The sequence below is a fragment of the Panicum virgatum genome, chromosome 1N (genome assembly GCF_016808335.1).
Source record: "Panicum virgatum strain AP13 chromosome 1N, P.virgatum_v5, whole genome shotgun sequence".
Classification (NCBI taxonomy): Eukaryota; Viridiplantae; Streptophyta; class Magnoliopsida; order Poales; family Poaceae; genus Panicum; species Panicum virgatum.
Genome location: NC_053145.1, coordinates 50,028,823 through 50,055,635, shown reverse-complemented (window position 1 = coordinate 50,055,635; position 26,813 = coordinate 50,028,823). Strand labels below are relative to the sequence as shown.

The window sequence follows — 26,813 nt, the reverse complement described above, 5'->3', positions numbered from 1 at the left end:
CTTCGCCCGTCCATGGACGGCATCAAGGCCATCGCGTCCCGGTCGCGCCGCCGGAGCTGGACATCGCCGCTGGCGCTTTCTACTACCCCGAACACTCCATGAACCATAGCGTAAGCCTCATTCTAGATCCTCAGCGGACACCACGAAGTGGTTTCTTTTGAGATTCGTCAACAAAAAAGAAGTTTATTTTCTGAGGGAAGAAGTCCACATCACACCACCCGTGCTCGCTGCCGGCGAGCCTGCCGCCGGTGAGCTCGGCCCCGTGCTCGCGCTCGAAACCAGTCTGGCATAGGTTGAGGGGGTTGGATGTCCGGTTTTAGGAGATCAGAAAGTAGACGGTTTCGTATATCAGGGTTGAAGTTTAGACTTTGCAGAGAGTTTAGGGGGGTAATCAGGGTTGAAGTTTAGACTTTGCAGAGAGTTTAGGGGGTAATGTAGACTTCTTTCTTTTCTTAGCGGACTTGGGGATAACGTGGACGCCTTCAATGCTTGTTACAGGTGTCGTCATCAGAGGTGGCGGTCGTGCCGGACGTGCTGGCGGGCGGCGTCCCGGCGGTGCCGGTGGCGAGCCGGGGGAAGGAGCGGGAAGCGCGGCTGATGCGGTACCGCGAGAAGCGCAAGAACCGGCGGTTCGACAAGACCATCCGGTACGCGTCCCGCAAGGCGTACGCCGAGACGCGGCCGCGCATCAAGGGCCGCTTCGCCAAGCGCTGCTCCGCCGAGGCCGAGGACGAGGACGAGGCGCTGCTGGAGCACGAGGAAGGGGCGTGCTTCTCGCCCGCGGTGTCGGCCCCCGCGGCCTCGGACGGCGTCGTCCCGTCCTTCTGCTAAGGGGGACGACGGGTGGCGGCCGCGCCTCCTCCTCCTCCCCGGCTCCCGCGGCAACCCCTTAATTTTGCCGACTCTGAATCGACCCCCAACGCATGCCAACATGCGAATGCGATGCGCGCGCTCCGTGTAGCAAATAATTGTACAGCAGCTCGTCCGACGCAACGAGCTCAATCGCGGTCGCACGGAACGCCTGTAATCCTCCTCACCATCCGTGTAATCCAGCCTTGTACATTACCATCTAGAGTGTTTGTGCTTCTCTTGCATTGGGTGCATCTCAGTCTCAGCATCTGCGACCTGAAAACCGAGCTCTTCATGCGTCAGTGCCCCCACAGCGCGGCATCCTGACCTCTCAGAAAGATTGTCCCGTGATGTTCACAAGCGGTGTGCAGTTGTGTGGAGCTTTCCAGATCGTTTCTTGCTTTCCTGGAGTAGTTTCTTGCGGACAGGGCCACAGGGGAAGGTGGAGCATTGAACTGGCGTCGGATCTGGGGGCACGTGAAGTGAAAGCTGTGAGGTGGCGGAGTTACCTTACCCGAACTAGGTCCTGGTAAATTTTCTGATTCCAGCCGTTGGTTTGCCTGTGAAGATGCATCTAGCGGCCGAACCGGGATTAGACAACCACGTGACTCGAGTGTACGCCCACTGTGCTGGACTTTTCCTTAACAAGTGGCACTGGCACAGCACGGGTGCACATCCAAGTTCCATGTGGCAACCTTTCGTCAACTTGCAGGGGAGAAGACAGAAGAGCAATGGAGCGCCACCCGTGACTGAAAGATGGATAATTTTGCTTTTGGATACTCACCATGTTGATTTTTGCTATAAGATATTACTAAATCTTGTCTTTGTTGCAGGACACTCTTGAAATGTGAATCTTTGCTACTGGACACTATAATTACTATAATATTCATTTTGAGAAAAAAGAGAGAGAAATTTCAAAATGACTAAATTACCCCTGCTCATAACCCTAACTCGTTGAACACAAGCGGCCCACCCATTCGCGTCCCCCGCCCACCCTCCCCGCCGCCGCCCGTCCGCTCGGCCCCCGCCACCCGTCCCGACCCCAACCCCGCCTCCCAGAAACCGCCGCCGCCGCCAGCTCCCAGGAAGCCGCCTCCGTTCTGACGCCGCCTGACCACCCGTCCCGGCGCATCCATTCTGCGGCGTGGGACAGGGGCTGACGCCGCCTGGCCCCCCGACCGCTGCCGTCTCCTGCAGTCCTGCAGGCAGAAGACCCCTCCACATGTCCGCCCGCTAGCATGTGCCTGTGACTGTGATGTTTAATTTTGTTTTTGATTATGGCTGAATTTATATGGCTTTTGAACTTTATTATGGCCGCTAGCATAGCATGTATGGATTCTCAGCCTGGCCATGCTTCCTAAATGTAACGATATTGAGCCTGTAATGATTCTGAACATCTAAGTTTGTTTGTTCTGTGAAATATGAACGTGAGCACATTGGCATGTTTAATTATTATTTTATTATATCTTGTATCAAAGATGCATAATGTGTCTAGCAGCAAAGGAAATATTGAGTGGAGTAGTGTCCTATAGCAAAAGCCAACACTGTGGAGTGTCCATGAGCAATGAACTCATCACTTCTTAGCAAGCAAAGGAAATATTGAGTGGAGTATTGTCCTATAGCAAAAGCCAACACTGTGGAGTGTCCAGGAGCAAATGAACTCATCACTTCTTAGCAGCCTACCATTGCAAGGGTATTTTGGTCAGATTACTCATTTTCTCTATCCTCTAAACCAGGAATTAATATTATAATGGCTGTGGTGTCCAATAGCAAAGATTCACACTTAAAGAGTGTCCTGCAGCAAAAGCAATATTGAGTAGTGTCCTGTGGCAAAATTACTCTTGAAAGATCTGCTTTGTTTCCCGTGCCTGCTGGCGATGCTGCACGCGGACGCCGGTGTCGCGTCGCGTCCATGATTCAGTGCTGCTACCGCCACTAGCTATCCCTCGCTGTCTCCATCGTGCATGGTAGTTGTAACGACCCGGCCCGGGATAACGACTAAGATCTACTATGCACGTTGAGTAAAACACACCTGCTAAATAGCTCTCTTGCGCTTTCTCCTCGCTTCGCGCAAAAGGTTCGAACCGGAGTTACTAGCTTCCCAGACTCAGGTTTTTAAGCTGGTCTGTCTCTCGGTTCCATTACCAGTATGGGACTAAACTTTTGCCGAACACGGCCCGCGGGCTGTACAATCACCCCCCGTTGAGGACTCGATGTCCTTGTCCAGACATCAAACCAGCTTACTCATATGGGACAAAGAAGTAGAATCTCCTCTTTTGATCACGTCCACATACATCTAGTGCTAACGATCTCATGTCACGTCCGTGGGTTCACTGTCGCACGTGCTCATGTACGCACACTTCTACCCGTATGTGGCGTGAAACCGCGAGTTGACCCAGCCCGGAATAACGACTAAGATCTACTCTGCACGTTGAGTAAAATACACCTGCTAAATAACTCTCTTGCGATTTCGTCCTCGCTTCACGCAAAAAATTCGAACCGGAGTTACTAGCTTCCCAAACTCAGGTTTTTAAGCAGTCTGGCTCTCATTCCGTTACGGGTACGGGGCTAAACTAAAAGTACTGTGCCTCTACTACAGTACCAGCAACGCTACAGTAACTTGCTACAGTGTCGCGCATTCAATCCGGCCCACCCCAGCCCGCGGGCTGTTACAGTAGTGGCTCTCTGAAATCAGGAGCCAACTACTGGGCTTCAGCTACAAACATGACACATCGCACAAGATAAGCATTTTGTCCAAATAACAAGCAACCTAAGAATACAAATCTCACAGGAACCAGATTTGTCTCGACAGCTACAAGCGCCCAAAGTCACCCAGTCAAAACTCGAAACAGAAACGTTATAGGCTCCTGCCTCCACAATTGTATCAGCAGCGGTGTCCTCCCAGGAAACACAACATTGAAACGAAGTGCAAGACTCATGAATCCTAGAATTACAGGAGTTGTACCAATGCGGACGGGAAAAACATGCTGGGGTCCCCTAACATTTTCCCAGCATCTTGGAGCAGCTAAGGATCTCAGGCGTCATTGCCGTATGGGGATTCATCGCGCTGGGGTTGCTGCTCTGGGGACCTGCTATAGCTCCTGCTCCTTCTGGCAGGTGGTGGCGGAGGCGACCTGCTCAGTTCTCGGGTTGCTGGTGGCGACCTGCTGTTGTTTCTCGGAGGCGGGGGTGGCGGCGTCCTGCTGAGACTCCGTGCACGAGCGGGTGGAGGCGACCTACTGAGACTCCGTGCACGAGGAGGTGGAGACCTACTGTAACTCCGCCTCCTAGGAGAACGATCCCGTGGGCTGTAGCTCCTGAAACATGGAATTTTTTTCAGAAATAACCACAAAATAAACTCATTGAAAAGGCAGAAAGTGTGGCAACAATACATAAGGGGCTTGTTGAATTGCTAAGCAAAAGGCAAATTGAAAATATAGCTACAACCAGGCTGGTCAGCAAAAACAAAACAAGAGATGTGCACAAAACCCATCTACATCTCCAAAGAAAGTGTATTTGAAGACATTACTTCATATTCCCTCAGTTCTAAAACAGAAGTTTTGGAATGGTTTTGTGCTCCAATAAACATTGTTTTAGGTTTTATAAGTGGCATTTTTTTCCTGAAGAACCCTTATCAAAAGCTATTGAATACTGGTGTTCAGAACGAATTCATGAAGTGGGATTGGTGTCATTACCTTCTGCCATAGCTTGGGCTCCTCCGATACCTTGGGCTGCGGCTGCGGCTGCGGCTACGACTGCGATATCTAGGACTTCGGCTTCGGCGTCTTCCACTACCCAAGCCTCCGGAACCAATTCGTAAGCGACATTCACGTGCAAAGTGACCAGTTTCACCACACTCATAGCACTTCATATCAGAACCATTACGGTCTCGGCCACGTCCACCACCAGCTTTGGTTGACAGCTCAACCCTCCATCCATTCTTACCTATCGAACACGAATTAAAAAAAGTATATGCACAAATTCATACATGAATATACCAATAGCTAAAGGGTAAACTTGGTTCAATCACTAACAGAGATGAAAATGGTCGAAACGTTCTTCTCAAGTAAGATGAATGGATTAGCAATTTAAAATGGACTCGAGCATCTTTAAGAGTCTTGCAGTTGTATTCATTTTGCAGGACAAGACATGAGTATCACTTGCTCCAGGGTCAGTAAACACATGCATTGATTAGAGCAGCCCCAAGATATTCAACATCCCACTCATGCTTTAAGTTTGACTTGTTATCACTATGTTATTCACTAAGTTGATATAATGGATACCAGTATATTTCTTGGTACAAATATAACTGCCAAGTATCAGAATGCAGTCACAAATATTGTCGAAGACAATTGGACCGCCTCTAGATATTAATAGTGGCATGCAGTTCTCCTTGTTTGAGAACCCACAAAAGCAGGTGCCATCAGTATTTTCACAACTTGACCTTGCATAAGCTACCACTTTATTGGAGATGCAACTTCCTACTGCAGAGTGATAATTACCTCAAATCACAAGCTGTTACCCTCTTATCATGAAGTTTAAGATCATATAATACAACTAAATGAGGAAATAAAGGAATTTTAATTAAAATTTGGAAGTAATTTAATAGGGCCATATTCTTCATAACAAAACTACCCATTGCCAAAAAAAATGAAATAAATTAATCATGAAAAGATGTATAGCAAAGGGCAATCTCTTTAAAATGCAAATAAAAAATAGACATCCTTGATTATTACCATCCAGTTCACGAATGGCATCTTGTGCATCCCTGCGGTCATCAAAGTCAATGAAGGCAAATCCTGGTGGTTTTCTAGCAACCCATACACTGCATTGAAAAAATAAATCAGAACAAGTGAATTCCTCTAATCATCATCTAATGTACAAAGCATCTAATACTCAATTAAGCTCAAAAATGGCATACAAACAAGAATCTTTACCATCAACAATTGAACAGCAAACAATAACTAACACTGCGGCCAGGGGCGGGCTCAGGATTTTGACTTTGGGTATTCAAAATTTTGCCCTAAATGGGTGCCATGGTTCGGTGTGATGGAGCAGTAACATGGCAGAAGCCATAGCCTAACAATCTGCACAAAAGAAAGGCTTGCAGACAATTGTAGTGTATCATTTTCTATTTATAATTGTTTCAGAAAAAAGGCGTATGAAAAATACAGTGCTATCTTACTACAGTTATCTTCGTGGTCGTGGACGCAACTCCGCCTCCGAGCCAAGACACAGCCACCACCCACTGTGTGGCCATCAGGCCGTGGCCACGCTCGCGCGGCGTTCTGCGGCTGCGCTCGCCGTCCGCCACCGGGCCGAGCCGCCGCCGCTGGCCGTGGCCGCGCCCGTGCATGCCGTTGCGCACCGCCTGTGAATTCGAGCCATGCCGCGCTCAGCGCGCTACCCTCCGAGGCTCCAACCTCCGCTTGATCACCTCCGAGGTCCGAGCGGAGCCGAAGCCCATGGGCCGGCAGCCGCCTCATGGTCGTGCGAACTGCGCCGCGCTCGTCGCCGCCCGCCCCCTGAGCCGAGCCGCACCACAGGCCACATCCGTCGTCGCCCGTCGCCGCCTCGCCGGCTCTCCGCGCCGCGCCGTGGCCGCCGCAACACGACCATTCCTAGCTTGCCGCTGTCGTACTCGCTGCCTGCTGCTGCGCGCGTCAGGAGAGGGAGGCCAGGCAAGTCAACCGGGTCTGGAGCCTGGACTAGGCCAATCGGTGGAGAGTGAGCCGTGGGAGGGGTGAGGGGGTGGGGGACAAAGTGTTGGGCCGCTGGATTGGGCTGTTTGGCCTATTTCGAGAGAAAGAGGTGGATTAGAGTATAATTTTTCTATTTTTTATATACACCACACAATACATAGTATATATACTTGATTTTGTGTCAAAAATAATGGGTATTCAACTGAATACCCTTGAATTCAATTGGGCCCGCCCCTGACTGCGGCATACAAATGCAAGAAAGACTGACTGATACATTCAACAAGATCTACGTAACTCTTCCAAGGAATCCTCTCACTCTGCATGTACACCTATTGTTGGCTTGTTGCATAAGTCAACATACACCCCTCCGCACAGAGGTACACATCACTCTCGACAAGGTGCAGCTAAACCTTTCCTGGATTGAGTACTAACATAAACAAACATGCATAACCAAGTGATCAATATATTTCATTTATGTGATAATGTGATATACAAATTATAATCATAAGAAACTGTTTACTAATATACGAATCTAATGACATCATTTCTGTGTCACAAAAGTTATCAATTAATAGAGTAATCATTGGTAAAAGGCTTGTCCTAACTAAATGAAACAAACCTTGTGATTTCAAATGGAGGGAGTATTGAGGAGATGTGATTCTGGGTTAATTTCATGAGGGGAGTATCATCTATTATCACATCATCTGCTGTTTACTTTTATTTATAGCTCAGAGACATAAATTCCTAGGTCAAAAGATGATGTTGTTATGTTGCCATGTTGGATGCACTTCGGAACTACTAGCCTACTAGCTCGGTTCCATCTTTGGATCTGTCATTGTAATTCAACTTCATTCCACCTTACTCGTCATGTCACCTAGTATTTTCTACTATGTTCTTTTTATTAACACACAGCATAAAAAATAAAATTTATACTAGCTCGCTGAATTAAAACATAAATGGGCAAAAGATGCCCTCTAATCCTTAGAAAAGGAGCCCTACCATTACATAAAAGGACAATCACAAGCCTTTTAAAAGAAAAGAATCAAGTACGTCTGTAACTAAGGAAAAGCTAAACGAAGCTGGTAGCTTGAAAAAGTTGTCTTAAGCTTAGTACAACCTAAAAGAAGCTACTAGCAAGACATAAGGCCAAGCCCCATATGTACTGATAAGTTGAAGCCGCACTTGCTAACTTATTATGCAGAACCCATCAAAACACCAAGCCCTACCAAACTAGGCCTTACAGGTACTCCATGTACTTCAAATGTGAACATAGTGGTCCCACTTTTCCCTTTTATTTTCTCAAACAGTATATTTGCATTGCCCCCCCCCCCCAAAAAAAAAGGTTCATCAAGAAACAGCCTCAAGTCCAAGAAAACCTGTTCTACCCAACAAACTGAACACATAGACAAATGCATTGGTATTGAATCCTTCCACAGTAGCCTTACTATATAGTATCGAATCACGTAAGTGGACATCTGGCTGCAGTGCTACTGTTCTACCACTGGCACCCTCGGTGCGAAACTATAATACCCAAAAACACAAATTACTTGCATGCTTGTAAGGCAAGGGAACCAAAAAACAAGCTGACACAGTCCTATAGGCAATATTAACAGTACCATATAGACAACTCGGGAAAAGCATATGCTCAGTAGCACCAGCTTAGCACTTCCGCAATCCAAAAAGTAAGACAAAAGAAGCTTAGCCCTTTCGAGCAAAGGCACTGCATCTCACCTCCTCAGAACCCCGAACGTGCGGAACTCGTCCTCGATCTCCCGCGCCGTGACGCGCGGATCCAGATTCCCCACGTAGACGCGAGCCATGAGCGAAACCCTGCAAGAGGCCAAAGAAATTCCAACAAAATATCTCTCAAATCCACTCCAAGGCGCAGCAGCAACCACTAAGCTCCACCGGGGAAACCCCAAATTTCTCAGGGATTAGGACGAAACAGTGGCCTAGGAACCATAAGCAATAGGGGATCTGAAGCGCACTTGCCTTCGCGCGTGTGCTCGCTCCGGGTGATTTGAGATTTGGGGTCGCGAGAGCGACCGGGGGGCGGCTCTAGGGTTTAAGTTCGAGCCGCGGCCGGAGGAGAAGAGGGGAGGGCAGGGGAAGTGTAATTTTAGGCGGAAACGAGTTGACGACTCAGGGGCAGTTTCGGAATCCTGAGTTTGGTGGCAAAATACAAAAAGGACGAGTCCATTGGCCTTTTTTGCGCTATGCCTCAATTCTCAAATGAGTTGTTTTTCAAAAAAAAACGCAAGAGTATATAGCAGTTGACATTTTTATTTTATAGGTACAATAAACATTTATCATCAAGTATTTGAGTTTTCACCTCCACTTAGTTGATGAAAAGCACTTGGGAATTCATATACTTGTTTTTCATGATCCGCAGAAACTATGTCCTCGCCATCCAAGCATCCACCCTAAACCCTTGTGTTTGCTACCATCATCCGGCCATCCTTGCTCCCAAAGTGCTTTCTCTAAGCCTAGCAAAATTTATAACCCCATCTTAAATCCACCACTCATTTCTTCTTGATGTATGTCAACTGAGAAAGTCTGTGTATTTAATCACTCAAATATTAGGGCTTGTGATGAAAATACACCTTGTGTTTGGCTAGTGGGAGAAGCAGCCAGCTGGGCTGGTTCTGGCTGGGCTGCCAGCCCAACCATTCGGCGGTCTTGGTGATTAAGCCGCCGGCGGCCTCCTTTCCTCGCTCCTCTCAGATTGTCTCATAGGTCACCCCTCGTTGGCTGGATGGTTAGCTGAGGCTGGGCAGCTCAGCTAGTTATTCCCAGATAAACAGGCTAACATGTAGTAGAGTTTGTCTTGGGTTTTTGACATTCTATGTAATTTTCACTCGAATTGTTGATTTAATGTATATAATGTTAAAGTTCCTATAAAATTCAAATTTTCATATGGATGGCGTTTAATGAAAAGCTCATATTGCCGAATATTGGATGCAAATATCAGTCCCAAGAAAGTATAGTTCTAGTAGAACAATAATAATATGCTAATTCAAAATAATAGAAATATTTTTGAGTGTTCGAGGTGTAATATTTCTCAGTGAAAGTTCTACCCACTTTATTCGCGATGGAGTTGGATGGATGAGGTGACAATCCATGACTGATATTTTCTAAACAAATTGTCTAGCACACTCATTGTTCTTGGTTACGTATGTGCTTTCCAAGCAAACCACCAAAATCTGAAACACCTGACGAGCACGACGAAAGCTATGTTTAAACCTGTCCCTAGTCTTGAGTTTTAGCCTTCCAAGTGATAGGGTACACCACTAGGCATATTTTAAATGAGAAATATTTTTTGATTGTGGCTTACTTATTAGATCGTGTTCTATAAACTCATTTTGTTTCAACTTTTAAGAAGTAAAAATAACGCGCATGCTCAACGCGGAATGAAAGGGTGAGCATCACGGTCACCAAGTTCCCAGGTTGAGAAACGAGAATACATAGACATTGTATGATACAAAATTTTTACAAGGTGAGGAAAAATGTTCCTGCATTCCTGGATCGAGGAACCAGTGGCTGGTGAGCACAAGTGTACAACAAACAGATCTAATTGTCCATGCTGAGCATTCTAAAGCACGTAATGTCCACACATGCTCAGTTCTTTTGCTAGTAAAGACAGGTCCTAACAATATCTCTAGATCATTCCAAGTCGAGGTATGTCGCTGCTTCTTTTCAAAAAGAAGTATGTCAGTGCCATGTTCCATTGGCAGATGCTAAGTCAATCGATGTGACATACATGCTCAAGAAACGTAAACCTAGCTCAATGTTTTAAATAACGCGCTATTTTGCCGCTATAGCGGCGCCGAGAAGCTCATGCGACGCGAAAGCTCTTTTTTGCGCTATCGGCGCTATGGGCGCTATAGCACGCTAAATCGGCGCTAAACGCTATTAGCGCAGTAGCGCGCTATTTTCCCTCTATTGCTGGACATCCAAAACATGCCAAATCAGCAGCCTAGCCCGGTCATTAAAAAAAGGCCGGCCCGGTCCATTTTGGCTTGACGACTTGACCCCTTGAACCCACGGTGGCCTTGAACCCTAGCATCTACTTCGTATCCCAAATCCTAGCTACATGGGTCACGGCGGCAAGCGCGAGCAGCAACTGGGAGACGGTGGCGGCAGCTGGGAGACAACGGCGGCAGCTGGGCGAGCGCGGGCAGCAGCATCAGGTAAAGAGTATGTACGCAGCAATAAAATGATTCTTTGCATCTTGCTTCAATTGTCTTCTACCTACTGTCGATTGAATTGGAATTGGATTGTTGCTCCATTGTTGATTGGATTGGCGGGCAGCAGCAGCTCCATTGTTGAACTGTAAACAAATAGCGTGCTATAGCAGCGCTATAGCGCGAACAATAAGCTAACACTACTGCGCGAAGCTGCGGCTATAGCGCGGTCATAGCGCCGCTATAGCGGCAATAGCGGCCAGAACAGGTTGCCGCTAAATTCGATAGCGTGCAATTTAAAACCTTGACCTAGCTTGTTTTTAGCTTGTAGTTACAGTACAAAACTAGTACGGATTATGAATCAGATCAGATGCAGTTTCACATTAAATCAAAAGGTGCAAGCAGCAAAACAAACAGATATTAAGTCATGATCACATATTAAAGTATACTTTGCTGCTGATATTTTTGTTTATAATATTTCTAACAGATAATAATTACACACGAGATCAAAGTTATAAATAAAATTTCCTCAAAAAATATAACAGGTAGCATGCAAAAATAGTCCGCATCAATAGCCTCTGTAGGCTCCGACAACAAACTTTACAACAGAACACTGAAACTCAGAACTCAATGAACAAGAAGACAGCAGAAAACACTTGAACCACCCAAAACTTGAAAGTGAGATTTAAGTCACACGCTGGCAATAGAATCATCACTCCCACAGCAGGTGGCATAATTATAAGCACAGTATATACAAGTAACCAATCATAACCTTCTAATGAAAAGCCACATCTCACTACCACCTCAATGGTTTGTCCAAAAGGGAAAGAAAAAAGAGTTCTCAGTGACTTGAACGTTTTGACATTGAAGCATGAATAGAACTGCTCTTCAGCAGCTTCCCTGTTTAGTTCCCAAAAATTTTTGTACAGTACCCATCACATCGAATTTTCGAACACATGCATGGAGCATTAAATGCAGTTGAAAAAAAAACTAATCACACAGTCTAACTGATTAGCACGAGCTGAATCTTTTAAGCCTAATTAGTCCATAATTGGACATTATTTGTCAAGTAACAACGAAATGTGCTACAGTACTAAAATTCAAACTTTTTCACCAACTAAACACAAATAATCATCAGAAATTGTTGGGGTACATCGAATAAATCTGTTACACTGTATATTAATGTTCAGCCCATGATATAGTACTTGATAAATATACAAATCTGGTTGTGTTATTGCACAGCCAGCTAAGATTAATTACCCAAAAAATTGGATGGATCCAACAAATAAGATTCAGACAAGAGCTCTCTTGGCCAAGGAACGTGAAAAAGAAATCTCCAATCATGATCCTCTATTGCTCAAATAAACTAGAAATAGCCGCCAAATATCCAGCCAGCTGCAGGAATTGATGAGCATGGGGTCACATATCAGCAGTGTAGAACTGTGTCTCATATTCTAATTTTTAGGTAATTAATTGTTTAGCATCTCATTTCACAATTATCAATTATGATATTTCTCAAATTATGTTATCTGCATTGATAAAAAAACTTGTACATACTACAAACCGAATTCCTAATGCATTCAGCATTAAGTACCTGCCCCAAGATACCCTTTCCTGTCCGACCTTCCACTACTAATCCAACAGTCAGTCCTATCATTGCCAATGCACCATTAATCGCTTCTGCTTGACGTTGCTTCTGCAAAACAGACCACAGTTGAATTTGAACAAAACACAATGAAGTATTAATATAGAATACAGACCAATCTTGGAATTCAAAGGGGAGTGCAACAGATGGGTTTTCCAGGACAACTGAGATTAATTAGTGATATTATATGAAAAATGACTACTACTATCTTAGCCTCTTAGGAAAATAATAAACATATATCTATCTTGTATCACATAGGATTTTCAACATCTCACATAAGTTATAACACATATGACATCCTTTCAAAAAACAAAAAATATAACACATATGACATATTGTGAGTAATGCAATCGACAGTCCACTAGGTAAACCATGTTGCATATCTTTTTGCAATTAGGTTAGGTGAGTCAACTGCACAATATACGATGATGTTTTTGCCTGCTCAAAGAATTAAATCCGTAATGGGGAAATTGCGTGACAGCATGAACAGGGAAAAAGGCTAGCTTCACCATTTCACCAACAACCATTGGTGCAAACAAAAGAGAGATTTTCCCCCCTTATCCTGAATACTACTTCCTTTAGCATACATGATTTATTTAATCTAATTAATGATACACTCCAATACAGTAACAATGCACCTTCAGCTTTTCTTTGGCCCTGATTTCTTGCATCTGTTTAGCAGCTAGACGCTTAGCTTCCAGTGGATCAACCATCACAACATTTTCACCTGAGCTTCTTTTGCCTTGTGGTGCCTGATTCATTTGGACAAAAGCAGTTGAACTACAAAGAATATACTGTAGAATAAAGATGCAGTAACAGACACTAAAAAAGTTGAACAACTTTCCCCAGGTAGTACTTAGTATAATGCATAATAAAGTGAAGAGTGCTAAGGCATTATGGCATTCTGATTGGATAAAGGCCTTAGCAAAACTAAACCATGATCTAACTAAAAAGAATAAAAATCACGTAAAGAGTTCAGGAAACATTATTTGTACTACTACTTTTAATGTCATTTGTCATAGCCCTACCAACCCTCAAAAATAGATGGCCTACTCAAAAAACCTGATGCATACATCTGCACTAGCAAAGGCCAGCATGTGGCTTCTCCGGTGTAATGTATGCCCCCGTTGCTTGTATTGAATTGTCGATCTATGAGAAAAAATAATGGTAACTCAGAGGTCAGTTAAGCTAATGCAGGTGCTATTGATGTTACACTAAACCACAACCAGAATATAGCCATTAGAACACAAGTCAAACCAACTGATGTAATTTAAAAGTGCTATACTCCTGGACCCTTGCCAACCCCAGTGAAAAAGTTCAACTGTTCAACCATTATACAAAAATGAAATTCCTAAGGGTTTGTAGCTGAAGAACAGGTTCTAAGCCTGTAAATACTCTAGTTAAGATAGGCATGGATACTAGATACATCAGAATGTGGAGTGCGAACTAATTATTCTTCAATACGTTAGACGTATAACAGTTCAAGGTAAATTTACCAGATTGCTGAGAATAAAAAAAAAAATTAACAACAAAAGTTCGTGTGACCTTGTGGGCTAGCGTCAGAAACAAATACGAGTATACGATATCCACATCACTAGAAGAACAACATCTAAAATCATGGAACGCCTTAATTTGGGCTCTGGATAAATGAATTGAGAAAGAGCAATACTGCATCAATGGGGACATGGCAGCAAGAAACCAGAGCATACCTGAACAAGGACGGGGCAGAGGACACTTGCCGGATCGAGAGAAGGCGGGAGGAGCCGGAAGAGCAAGAGGCTGGAGACGGAATCGTCGACGAGAAGCAGAGGCTGGTGGAGCACGCCATTCTTGCTGCTACCCGCCGCCTCCTCCTCCCCTTCTCCCCTCCTCTCCTATTTCTATGGACTCCGGACACCGCCGTCTTCCACCCTCTAGTTTTTCTCCTTTTCCGTTACACGAGGTCGTCGTTATCCTGTTCGGCTTCTTCGTGGGCTTGGGCCGGCCCATCGCCCAAACGGAAGAGAGAGATCGATCACACACTGGGTGGTGGGTGAATTGGCACGCCGCGACGCGCCGCGAGGCCACCAGGCACCAGCAACGTTAGCTTAGCTTCTGCGTGTGGCCGTGGGCGCCCGCGCGCGGCATGACGACCGCCACCGCCATCGTCGCCGGCCATGGCCTCGCTCTGCGCCGGAGCCTCCCGCTCCCTAACTCTCCAGGGCGACCCACCTCGGTCTCCCTCTCCGCGCGGCCCCTCCCACACGGTCGCCAACGCGTGATTGTTCCGGCCTGCCCGTCGCCGCGGCCGTGCCGGTGCCGGTCCATCTCCTCCGAGAGCTCCACCGCCGCCTCCGCGGCGGCCGACACCGCCGAAGAAGAGGAGGACCCCGAGAAGTCCGTCGACGAGGAGGCGGAGGAGGAGGAGGAGGTGGACCCGAAGGCGGAGGTGTGCTACCTGGACCCCGACGCGGACCCGGCGGCGATCCGGGAGTGGGAGCTGGACTTCTGCTCGCGGCCCATCCTGGACGCGCGCGGCAAGAAGGTGTGGGAGCTCGTGGTCTGCGACGCCACGCTGTCGCTCCAGTTCACCCGCTACTTCCCCAACAACGCCATCAACAGCGTCACGCTCCGCGACGCGCTGGCCGCCGTGCCAGAGGCGCTGGGCGTGCCGGTGCCCGACCGCGTGCGCTTCTTCCGGTCGCAGATGCAGACCATCATCACCCGCGCCTGCGGCGAGCTCGGCGTGAAGGCCGTGCCGAGCCGGCGGTGCGTGTCGCTGCTGCTGTGGCTGGAGGAGCGGTACGAGGCCGTGTACAGCCGCCACCCGGGGTTCCAGGCCGGCACCAGGCCGCTGCTCGCGCTCGACAACCCGTTCCCCACCACGCTACCCGAGAACCTCGTCGGCGACAAGTGGGCGTTCGTGCAGCTGCCCTTCTCCGGTGAGTGTTAGTTCGATTTTCTACCTTGATTAAGCCATCCTCAAGATTGTGTTGGGTTGATGTGTGATTGTGCTTCGTCTGCAGCTGTAAGAGATGAGGTGGAATCCCTGGAGAGGAGGTACGCTTTCGGCGCGGGGCTCGATTTGGAGCTGCTGGGGTTCGAGCTCGAGGACAGCACGCTGGTCCCTGGAGTCGCCGTGGAATCATCTCGCGCCAAGCCTCTAGCTGGTAAGTTTGCACTACGCCACATTCTTATTCTTGTGTAGAAGATGACAATGTGCTGTCAAGACACTGAAATTAGTAAGCAGTCTGAAGCTCCAAAGGCACTCGAGATGATGTGGTGGATCGACAGTGAATTTTGATTTTTCATGATAAGTGCCTGATTGCAAACACAAATGATGATGATCCGTAGGATTTCTAGTCGTAGCTTGTAAATATGGAGTAAAAGAAAATCGCAGTCTTCTAAGCAGTACTCGTATACCAGTTGGTTACTCTGATCTCTTTACGCGATGCAAATGCAATTGAGAGATCAGTTGCCGTAAACCTTGGCAAGTTTTGGCATGTCGTATGAGATGATCGCACATGTTTTATGCTTCCAGAAGTGTACTGCTAGTGTCGAAGAATTGCAGTTGCGCTAGCAAGTTGGCCGTGTCATCACTGTGTTTCCTTTGTCCTCCATTTTTCAGCGTGGATGAACGGTCTGGAGATCTGCGCGATGGAGGCGGACACGGGCAGGGGGAGCCTGATCCTGTCGGCGGGGGTGTCGACGCGGTACATCTACTCCGGGTACCAGAAGACCCCCGCGGCGACGCAGGAGGCGGAGGCCTGGGAGGCGGCCAAGAAGGCCTGCGGCGGCCTCCACTTCCTGGCCATCCAGGAGAACCTCAACTCCGACGGCTGCGTCGGGTTCTGGCTCCTCCTCGACCTGCCCCCGCCGCCTGTATGATCCACCCGCTGGATGCGTAGCCTGTACTGTATTGTACCCTGAATTTTGCAGGAAAAAATGGAAGTAGCAATGTGTAGTGCCAGCACAAGATTCTTGGGATCGGTATACGAGATTTCGTTTCCCCCCTTTTGCTTGTTCAGTACTCATCAGTGGTTTTGTTGCCAGATTGGCTCGTCACGCTTGTTTTTTCCTTCTCTCTCTATTTCGCTCCATGAATGGGCCTAGTCAGGAAAAATGGCGCATGGCCCTCTTGCTTGCAGCAGGCCAGGCCTGTCTGTCCTACGCAGCGTCGTGTCGGCCCAGTTACTTTTGTTGCCGGACCGTGCGTGAGGCGAGGTGGCCTGGGGGCTGGGGCGGCCTTCCCGCACAGAGAACTGTAGGTAGTAGTAGTGGGGCCGCCGTGTTGGGGTTGGACAACCGGTGCCGTGGACCTCATTCCGCGCAAGTTATGGGCCCTTGTGAGCCTCCAAAATATATCTTTAATCCATGACCAATACCCCCAATTGGTCCTATATATATGACCAACGACAAGGAAAAGAATAGCAATAGTTAAATAATGGTGTGCAATATCACTCAACCATAAACCACCGGTTATTAGATCTAAACCTCCGCGAAAACTAAGAAATTTCGCATATTTGGACCAATTCAAGGTGAAAAGGGGGTTTGCTCCTTCAGCAAAACTAGGATAAAATTGAGCCAAAAGGTCGCGATTCAAGAGTAAATTCGTCACAATTCAAGATAAATTCACGAGGAAGTGGTATCTCTTTAGGATCAACCCAGCATTGAGAATTGGTTAATCAGTAAGCATACATGGATTTGGTGTCCCGCCCAAGAAATTCCTACATCTGAAGATTGGTGCTAAAGCAAGCTCGCACAGTAATAGTGCAATGCTTTCATTATGTCTTCGACACACAGAAATAAATATATCAGGGGATTGGCTTCATAAGTGATTCGCCGCAGCTTGCGACCAGCCACTAGATAATAACCGATATAAATGAACAAACATAACGTAATCAGCACCAGCCAACCGAATGAGCTGGAAATCAGCATAAGATGTAGAGTTGCAAAGTCGCCCACCCATTTGAATTCCACGGGTTTAAACTGTTAGACTGAACATATCAATTTAAACATAGGTGACCTTGTGTGGCCATTACACTAACTGAGCTCAGCAAGAGATCGCTGTCTTCAACACCACTGGATGGTTTGAAATTCGGAAGCAGAATTCAGGTGACAAACTAATCTAGAGAGTAAATGCTCTAGTTTTAGTTTAAGCAGTATACCAACTGAAAATCTGACACTGGATTAGTGGCCACATGCACCAAAAACCACTCTAGAGAACTGTATCCCTAAATGAAATACCTAAAGATGGTGTTGTCTTAGCCCCAGAATCAAAACTTAAATGCCTCAGAAAGCAAGCTTTCTAGGACATTGTAGATAAAATTCAGAGTTTCCTCTCCAAAGACAAAATGTTCTCAGTCTGCATTGGTCACAGCAAAAATAAACAATCTCACTCATATGGGCAAAAAAGAGTAAATCAAATAAGCAAAAGGCGGTACATAAATGGATTCCAGAATGCATAGTATAATGATTTTTCTATCACAAACATAATTAGAACATGATGGTAAGAAATGATTCTGCTAAGGCACAAGGCAAAAAAAAGAGGAGATTACTTGCGGTGCACCAATAGTTTACTGCAAGACAATTACTTGAATCAGTTCATAGTAACTCAAAACACATGTCAGCCTCAATAGCAGTTGTGGAACAGGAATAGCATAATCTTCATAGGAAAATAATTTGGGATACTTTATAGCAACACATCTACTGTGGAGAATGATGGTGAGTTCATAGATGACAAAAAAAAAATGCTTACTAGCCTCAATAGAACAAGATTGTCAGTTATCAATACTGAAAAACATGTCCAGTCTACAAAAAAATGCAATAGTAAAGAGAACTTAAGCTGCACCGCTATAAGAAACTTTGGCACACAAGCAACTAGAAATTAGACATCAGATTCTACTAAAAACATGCAACTCCAGCAATTAATCACTCAATAGAAAAAGATTGTCAGTTCATACATACTAAAAACACCAGTCTCAATATCAATAGCAAAGAAAACTTAAGATGCACTGCTGCATAAGCAACTACATCAGCAACTAGAAATTAGCAATCAGAATCAACATATCCATGACTCCAGAAAAAGGCATTAAAAGAATGTACAACACTTCGATATAATATTTGTAGCACCGAATTCTCAGCACTTCAACAAACTTAAAATGAGAACAAGAATGTTCCAACTATTTGAAGTAATATGCTAGAGAAATTAGTACTAATGTGAATCAGATAACATTTACTGCAAGATAAAACCCAACTCATATCCAGAAAGTACAATGCACAATTACTCACCTCTCACATTTTGCCCTCCCACACCTTTTTGTTCGTCATTCAAAGCAAATCTCACTGCAAAGTACCATGAATGAAGCCATTATAATGGCATGATTGCTAGAGCAACAAAACAGTATCACAGTTGCTTACCTCCATTATAATACATAAATGTTAGGGCATTCAATTCTTCAATCTTCTTTTTCTCTAGACCTTCCCGTTCCTCAGGTGTTGCCAAGATAACATGGTACGCGGAATCCATATAATATACTTATTTTGGAATGGAAGCATCAAAAACCACCATCAAAGGCCTCTTACCCTCAAAGGACAAACCACATATTCCTCCGAGAGTAGAACTCTTGAAAAAAACTGTATCTTTCACACTTAAAATAAGAAGGTCCACAAATTCTTTGTAACTCTCTTTTGAAGTCATCTGCTTTATCACAAAAGTCAGAGACACATACTTCCAAGTCAATGGGCTTAAACGCCTATTGAAGACCTACTAAATAGTCTATCTTAGATTGTTCTTCTGCTTCAACAAAAAAGATTGTCTTCTCATTTTTTTCCATATGATTCGTCAACTTTGAGATTAGTTGCAGCAGAAAATACAAACTGTTAAGAACAATAATTGAATAGAAAAATAACCCAAATAATAAAGATAAAATATACAACAAGCCATATCAAATTTTTTAACCGTGTTTTGTGTAGCAGTCGTGCGCTCAATTCTAAAAACAGGCAGCCCTTGTAAATGGTGCGACCACCTTTTCAAAGTGAGATCTTGGAACGTTGGGGATGCAATTGGTCTGTCACTAGCTTTAGAAAGATCATCAGCAAAGATCATAAGCTGCCGAGGCTTCCACATCACTATAACCTTATCAAAGTGTTTTCTCATTGATCTAAGCATCAGCGAAAGTTTAACGAGATCAAATGTTTCCCTGTCATAGCTTAGTTCGCCACTCAGAATCTGACATACAGTCTTGGAATCAGAGCATAAAAGTAGCTTTAATATCTTCATTTCGCGTGCTTTTAAGAGTAGGGCAAAAGCAGCGTAAGCTTTAGCCTCGGTTGCTGATTTGCATTTGAATTCTGAGTAGACCTCTGTGTGGATGATCTCGTTGCCCTTCCAGAGAATAAATGAGAGCCTAGCTGTGGTGCCTTCAAAAGAGGCATCACATTCACCTTTATAGATTTCATCATCTGTGCCATCTTCCGTCCCTTTGATGCCGTGGTCATACATTAGTGTCTCCACAGTAGAGATTGTGTTATCAATATCTTCAACAATACAAACCCTCTTGTCAACCAAATGTTTCAAGAAAAATTCCAACTCTTTTTCAGGTCTTGCACCATCATCATATTGCATGATGTCAAATGAGCTCAGGTAAGTTGGATTTAAGTTCATAATGTTAAAGACTTGATGGTGTGAAAACAAGGTAGATGGATCTTTCAAATCTTTGGGTAAAATCAAGGCTCTTGATGAAAGTAAAGTATCGTGACCTTTTTGTATCTGTTCTCGAAATCGCCCACCCTGGACTCCACTTCTTTTAACTCAGCATCTATTCTTTGCCATCATCTGTTCACAATTACCAACAGTGATATGGAATGTTTGCAGATCTTCAGCAGCAATCATAAGTCCAGAGCTATCTTCAGTTGTTCCATCAACATTAACCTGCACTTCAGTGTTGTCATCTTCAACATTGGGCACTGATTCAGCTGTGTCATTTTCAACATGCAGTGAAGCACAATCACCTTCTGAACCCTTGGGTCTTGGTGTAGCACTGTCATCTTCGTTCAGGTTCTTCTAACCTTCTGAAATCACTAGCTTCTCCATTTCACCCTTTCCATTATGATAGCTCGATATTTGTCTGACTGATTTGCTTGCAAAGGGATAAAGCAAATGTGTCCTTTGTTGGTGCGATAGATGACACATTCTTGGACATCTTAGCCTTCCATGACCTTCAGTAACAACACTTGGATGCAAAGATGACACCTGGAAAAACATTTGCAATCAAATCAGAAGAGGACAACACTTTGAATGCCCTAATGGTCAATGATATCTTTTGGACAGATGAAAAATAATAAACATATAAAAATTTAGTACTATTCAGTTAGACAATTAAAGAAAGTACGATAGGTGTGATATTCCTAAGATATCAGTAAACTAAATAAATACATAGGAATGATATGGATTAATGACTATTAAATTAAAAGTTGACAGTCAAATGGAGCTTTTATACAAAGAAACATAGAAGTTTTTTACAATAGAAGAAATCCATATCTACAAAAGGTCTTCTCTATCATGTTGCCCCATATTTCTTTTTCCTACACCTCTCAGGCATATCTGTAACACATATTCATAAATAATTTTTTCTTTAGAGGTATCACTTAGATGAACCTTAGTATCACACTACAAAAATTAGGATCAACATATGCACATATTGTCAACGATGCATCATAAAAGGTGCAGCACGAAAGGGATCTACTGACCTGTGGCCTGAAAGAGCTTGTCTTCTCCCTTTGACAATGAAAATGCCGGGGCCTTTTTAACACTTGTTGAGATTCCATGTGACCTCCATCAGCCACCAAAGTATTGTCAGAAACACAAGTGAATTCAAAACAACCACCCAATTTAAAATATATTAAGATTTGAATTGTCCAATAGCAAGATTCTCCAACTAATCAGTTCATTGGTTTGTAGAACAATTCAAACATACCTGGAAGAAGTTGAAGGTGTTGGTGTCACCAGAACTAATCCAATCAAACCCCTCAGTGCAAATTGTATACAACTCCCCAGCATTTATTGCCTGACCACTAGCTGCACATTTATAGCCTGGTCTTCTACAAGAAGATTTGTCACAGCTGCATTTTTACAATCACCTGTTCAGACTAAAGCATTCACTCACAAACAAGCTTGCGTTGGACAAATCTACTATACCTTTTCATAAAAGAAGTAACCGGTAGAGAGTTCTTAACATTCTCACCAATGTCAATCTCATAACCAGGATCACCTGCGGGTACTAATATACAGTACCATTAATAACCAATATCATAACTTTCAAGAAAAATGGTATTTTACTTCAGGTCACCAGATAAAGAAGGCAGAAAAGATGGTCACCTGAACCAGGCTGAGTTTCTTTGGTAGCTCCAGCTACCGCATACTCCTTTAAATCTAGTTCTATCCCTCTTCCCCATTTCTATAATATCTGGATACCTGTATTTCCGTTAAGAGTAATGGAAATGGGGTGCGCCCCGGTTCAAAAAAAAGAGAGAGAGAGAAAAGATGGACACTGAACATCAAATTGGACCATGCCGACTTCATGTACATCTACAAATCTACAAACAGGAGTCCTAGGGTTTGATTATGAACATCAAGTTGAGAGACCTAGGCCCTACGGTTTGAAAAAAGAAACATCCCACGAGCAACATTAAAGAGCAGAAGTGGCGGATCTTGCTCATAGGATCAGCATAACCAAAGCAGAGTGAATCCAAGGTACCTGGGTGGTTGTTGATTGCCATCAGCCTGTAGAACAGCCGATCCCGGTACTCCACCCATGGAAGCCGGATGCGGAGCATCCCTGACCGTGTAGTGGCACACCACTGACTAGGGGCTGGTTTGGTTGTAGGGACATTTTTTTAAGTCCAAGGAACTTTTTAGTATTTAGAAGTATTAAATAAAAGTTAATTATAAAACTAACTGCAGAACCCTGGGGCTAAATTGCGAGATGAATTTAATGAGGTATATTGATCTATGATTAGCGGATGGTTACTGTAGCATCACTGTAGCAAATTATGAATTAATTAGGCTCATTAGATTCGTCTCACGAATTAGCACTCAGCTGTCAAAAAATATTTATAAACAGATTTTATTTAATATTATAAAATAGTAAAATTTCTTTTGATGTGATAGGGACTTATGAAAAAAATTTGGAACCAAACAGGACCTAGATTCGTAGATTGTAACTAGAAGAGTACATGAGAGTTGGAAGAATGGTACATGAGAGTTGACCACTGTATAGTTGTTTGTGGATTGAGAGGATAATATGTGCACAAGGGGCAATTGGATTCTTATGGGCCTCTCAGTAGTGTTGGAATAAGACTGGCCGCACTCATGCTCCTCTATTTCTCTCCTCCAAATGGAATATTTCATTCTGATCATCGAGATTTTTTTCTCTATATACAGTTTTCTCTTGCTCATTCATCCTCTATAATCATCTTCTATACCGACTACCAGACACGAGGCCCACTTGTCATCCTCACTCCCTCTCTCCTCTCTCCCACCAAACGCGGGGCCAACTCATTTAGAGGAGGGTCCTGCTGTCCTGTGTATTTGGCGGAGCTTTCTCCGCACGGTTCGTTCCAGGAGCTTGTCCAGGAGACCGTTGCACGCGTTGGCTCCGGTAACAGCTCTTGCAGGCTAGTGTGCAGGAGGCCAGTGCAGACAGCCTAAGCCCTCACTGATTGAGCCGTGTTTGGTTCCCCGTGTAAAATTTTCCGTGAAATTTTTTTTAGGCCTTTGACCACTAATTTAGAGTATCAAATGAAGTCTATTTACAAAACCACCTCCACAACCCCGTGTAAATCGCGAGACGAATCTAATGAGGCCTCGATCGCATGATTAAATGATGGTTACTGTAGCATCACGGTAGCAAATCATCAATTAATTACTTCATTAGATTCATCTCAGAAAGTTACATCCGTCCCTGAAAATGTTTTGCAAATAGACTTCATTTAGTACTCCATGCAGAAGTTCATTTTTTTGTGTGAACTTGATGTGACGCTTAGCCAAACACGGCTGGTTACCTCATATGAGGAGAATCGAAAGTGCAAGGAGCCAGTGGTGCTATGGGCCTCTCAGTCTCTCAGTAGACTGAGAGGCCCAGCTAGATGAGAAGGCTAGGATCATTTTTGACGTGTTAGAATCAGAACTATTTATACTTTGTAAAAAAACAAATAATCATAGGATGTGTTTGCAAAGTTAGTGCATAGATAGGTTCATAAATAAACAGAAAATTTAAGTGTGTAGATCTATGTAGAAGGTGAAAAGAATGATCCACACAATAAATATTGGGAATGCTTATTATAATCATCAATTACCACTTGTTAGGCATAAGAGCATCTCCAAAAGTTCCCTAAATTCCTTAGTAATCCTTGGTTTTTAGCAAAATGATAAAACTCCTATCCAACAACTCCTAATCCATCCTCCTAATCTTTTAGAATTTGGTAAGTCACCTTGTTCCACATAAAGTTAGATGGACCAATTAATCATTAATTATTCAGTCAGATCAAGACGAGCTTCTAATTTCTATAAAGTTCTAGAATCCTAACATTTGGTGGCAAATAGATTTTTTTCCATAGAAAGTGTACAAACTGCAACTAAAATAGAATAGGAAAATCCGAAGATATACAAATGTCTGTAGACCCTATGAAGTTCTAACAACTTTAACTACAGTCAAGGTCTTGATAACAATACACAAATTTTAGTTAAAGATTCGAGATAATAAATTGAACACTAAAAGTAAACAATAAAATCATGTTTGCCTGATATTCCTTAACACATTTGGTCAATGAAGAAGCTTTGCCATGGTGGCGTGGTTGACTATGCTGGGCCATCTTGCCTGAAAAATGTAAGCCATACATGATGACCGCATCAATAACAAGCCACCATGACCCATCTTCACGCCACCAAAACCCAAAAATCAACTGTGGATTTTTTTTTAAAAAAAAAGAAGCATAGGGCGTGTATCATTGAATCAATAAAGCCAGTGCAGTCCTGATCAAGAGTACAAGCAAGAGCCAACTGTTACATACCTGCAGGTATCACAAACATAGAACATGCATGAATGTTTTCAATATTGCAATTTATACAATACAGTAAAATTATGATAAATGAAAATTATTATCATGACCAAACAATTCGTCTAATTTAAGTGTCAAATTCTAACAACTTTGGGTACTACTTGGTGACTAGTTTCCCACCGGTGACTGCTCACAGTATAAGACGACGAGTACATCTCAAGAAGGAACTGGATAAAATACGTAGAATTAATGGGAAACAAAACTACTGTGAGTTATATATATATATATATATATATATATATATATATATATATATATATATATATATAGTATTGATATATGGACCCCGGGGTTCAAATACGATTCAGTCCCCAACGAGCCGAACGCAGACAAGGGGAAAGGAGAAGCCGACCCATCGGCTCGAGGCCGCCCGCGTACAGGAGCACCGGCTCGGGAGCCCGTTTGGTTCGTCCGTGCACCCAGCCTCCCACCTCCGCCCGACGGTTAGCGCCCTTTGGTAGCCTTCCAGTTCAGCTACAGCGAGCTCTTCACTTGATAGAAGAGCGAGACATAGCGGAGGAAATGGTGCTTTGTCGATCCTAACTCCTTGCTTCGGAATGCGATTACCTACTTTCCGCCTCACCTGTCGATTAAAGAATTCAACCAACTAGTTGGAGATGGCTGCTTCGAGCCCCACCTTTGATATCCAGTCGTGTGCCTGCCTTCTTGGATATGTTTATTTCGATGAGGCCGCTCTGATCGGGATCTGACTCCACTAATGTAACCGTTTTCGTACCATGTTTTTCACCTAGGGCCTACGCTTTTTGAGTGTAGCCTATCTTCGTGCTGGAATGGTTTTTTCTCCTCCCTGAGGTCGGACTGTTGCACCTGTCAACTCCGGCATTCCCAAGGCATCGCATATCCGGAAGGGAGCAAATACGATCAACTGTTATAGATTGACTTCTCCTGTTGCTTGATTTGGTGAGTCAAGTGTGTTTCCGACTCCTGCCAAGCTTAAAAAGAGGAAGGGCAGTCTTCCAAGCAAACCCATGAATTAGCAACATGAGGAGCCCCGAAGGGAGAATAAGAAAGATTAACCGACGCCGCGTTTTCAGAAGAAGCAATTGGATAAGAATCATACGCTGTGAATGAGCAGACGAATCGACCGATATATATATATATATATATATGGGAATCCATCAATCAGATCATCAATCTCTCTATGTGGGAGCTCGTGGCGTCCGCAGGCCACACGCAGCACGCACGGAACTAGCGAGATCCGGTAAATGCCGGCGGCGTATAACAAGCCACAACAAATACCTGCATGACGGGCAGTCAATTTTCTCTAGATACACATAAATTTGGTACTAGAGCAGAGTAGGATTAAAAGAAGTATTCTCACCCCCGGTACGGGCAGTAAATTTTCTCTGGGTACACATGAAAGGATCTTGATGCCGCCTAGAGGGAGGCGTGACCTGAAAAATTACAACTAAAGCAACGGATTATAACTCACTGCCAGTCAAAACCGATGCCACCGATTTTGCAAACCGGTGCCATCGCTTTACTCTGAGCAGTGAACCCCTCAAAACCAAAAGTGAGGCTAATGAACTCAGTTGCAAACCAAATTTGGAGATGATGGTCAGAGTGATTTGTTTCACCGAAGTTCGGTCCCACTGAATGTGCTACACAAGCACGCCCTACACAAGCACAGTGGTTCCTACTCTCTGTTGAGGAATTCCCATTGAGTCCGAGTCTATTTCAACTCTTTCTCGTGGGTCGCAATCTCCTTCAATCGCGTTCATCACTTCACTAGTGGGCTTCTTCCCTTGTGGAGGCGAAGCGCAACCTGCACAAACTTTTCAAGGCTCACCACAACCTTGGGAGCTCTTGGACAACTCCTAGCCGTCTAGGAGGATCACCTCCAAGAGTAACAAATGATTCACACGAGCTCAATGACGTCCAACAGTGCTCAAGGTGTTTGATTTCGCTCAGATATGCTCACAAAGGCTTCTCTCTACTACCCAACTCAAGGGATCATACAAGATCAAGCTACCTCACAAAGAGGGGTTGGGGAGAGCTAAATGAGCTTTGGCTTAGAACAACAAGAAATAACAGCAATGACATCAAAACCAGCAGCCAGCCACTGTGGGGGAACCAAGGCCTTAAATGCCCATTCCCCCAAAAACTAGCCGTTGCAACCCAGAGAAATCTTGTGCCACCGGTTCCCAAAACCAGTGTCACCGAGATTCAAACAAAATAGCTGTTGGCTCAGCTGACACAAAACCGGTGCCATCGGTTTCCCAAAACCGGTGCCACCAGGTTTGCCTCTATCAAGCCTGAGTCGCGTGTACATGTGGCTTTTGTGTCTCTCATCAACTCTTTTGGGTTACTTGA

General features: G+C 44.5%; 4 protein-coding genes and 1 long non-coding RNA gene across 7 annotated transcripts; 2 read left to right on the top strand and 3 right to left on the bottom strand.

Moving 5' to 3' along the window:
- The first annotated feature begins 27 nt into the window (after positions 1–27).
- On the top strand, positions 28–1,232 carry LOC120656427 (zinc finger protein CONSTANS-LIKE 5-like). The gene is made up of 2 exons (XM_039934502.1): positions 28–110; positions 499–1,232. The coding sequence occupies exons 1-2, from the start codon at positions 99–101 to the stop codon at positions 829–831; spliced, it is 345 nt and encodes a 114-aa protein (XP_039790436.1). The 5' UTR covers positions 28–98; the 3' UTR covers positions 832–1,232.
- Positions 1,233–3,666: 2,434 nt separating this feature from the next.
- LOC120656426 (serine/arginine-rich splicing factor RSZ23-like) lies at positions 3,667–8,698 on the bottom strand. The gene is made up of 5 exons (XM_039934501.1): positions 8,544–8,698; positions 8,283–8,381; positions 5,586–5,674; positions 4,545–4,794; positions 3,667–4,166 (listed from the first exon to the last, which is right to left on the bottom strand). The coding sequence occupies exons 2-5, from the start codon at positions 8,369–8,371 to the stop codon at positions 3,884–3,886; spliced, it is 711 nt and encodes a 236-aa protein (XP_039790435.1). The 5' UTR covers positions 8,372–8,381; positions 8,544–8,698; the 3' UTR covers positions 3,667–3,883.
- A 3,131-nt stretch (positions 8,699–11,829) lies between these two features.
- On the bottom strand, positions 11,830–14,295 carry LOC120656424. The gene is made up of 5 exons (XM_039934500.1): positions 14,090–14,295; positions 13,454–13,529; positions 13,019–13,132; positions 12,330–12,431; positions 11,830–12,130 (listed from the first exon to the last, which is right to left on the bottom strand). Exons 1-5 carry the CDS (start codon positions 14,206–14,208, stop codon positions 12,086–12,088), a joined length of 456 nt encoding a protein of 151 aa, XP_039790434.1. The 5' UTR covers positions 14,209–14,295; the 3' UTR covers positions 11,830–12,085.
- A 128-nt stretch (positions 14,296–14,423) lies between these two features.
- Positions 14,424–16,374, top strand: LOC120656423 (protein TAB2 homolog, chloroplastic). The gene is made up of 3 exons (XM_039934499.1): positions 14,424–15,301; positions 15,386–15,529; positions 15,988–16,374. The coding sequence occupies exons 1-3, from the start codon at positions 14,506–14,508 to the stop codon at positions 16,245–16,247; spliced, it is 1,200 nt and encodes a 399-aa protein (XP_039790433.1). The 5' UTR covers positions 14,424–14,505; the 3' UTR covers positions 16,248–16,374.
- A 934-nt stretch (positions 16,375–17,308) lies between these two features.
- On the bottom strand, positions 17,309–22,258 carry LOC120656422. Of its 3 annotated transcripts, none has more exons than XR_005667905.1 (7): positions 22,118–22,258; positions 21,739–21,834; positions 21,559–21,640; positions 21,111–21,482; positions 18,780–20,613; positions 18,651–18,704; positions 17,309–17,724 (listed from the first exon to the last, which is right to left on the bottom strand). It is a non-coding gene; the product is annotated as an uncharacterized LOC120656422 (long non-coding RNA). The 3 variants fall into 3 exon arrangements; XR_005667906.1 differs by having other exon boundaries at positions 17,309–18,704; positions 21,111–21,193; positions 21,338–21,482; XR_005667904.1 differs by having other exon boundaries at positions 17,309–18,704.
- Positions 22,259–26,813: the final 4,555 nt, after the last annotated feature.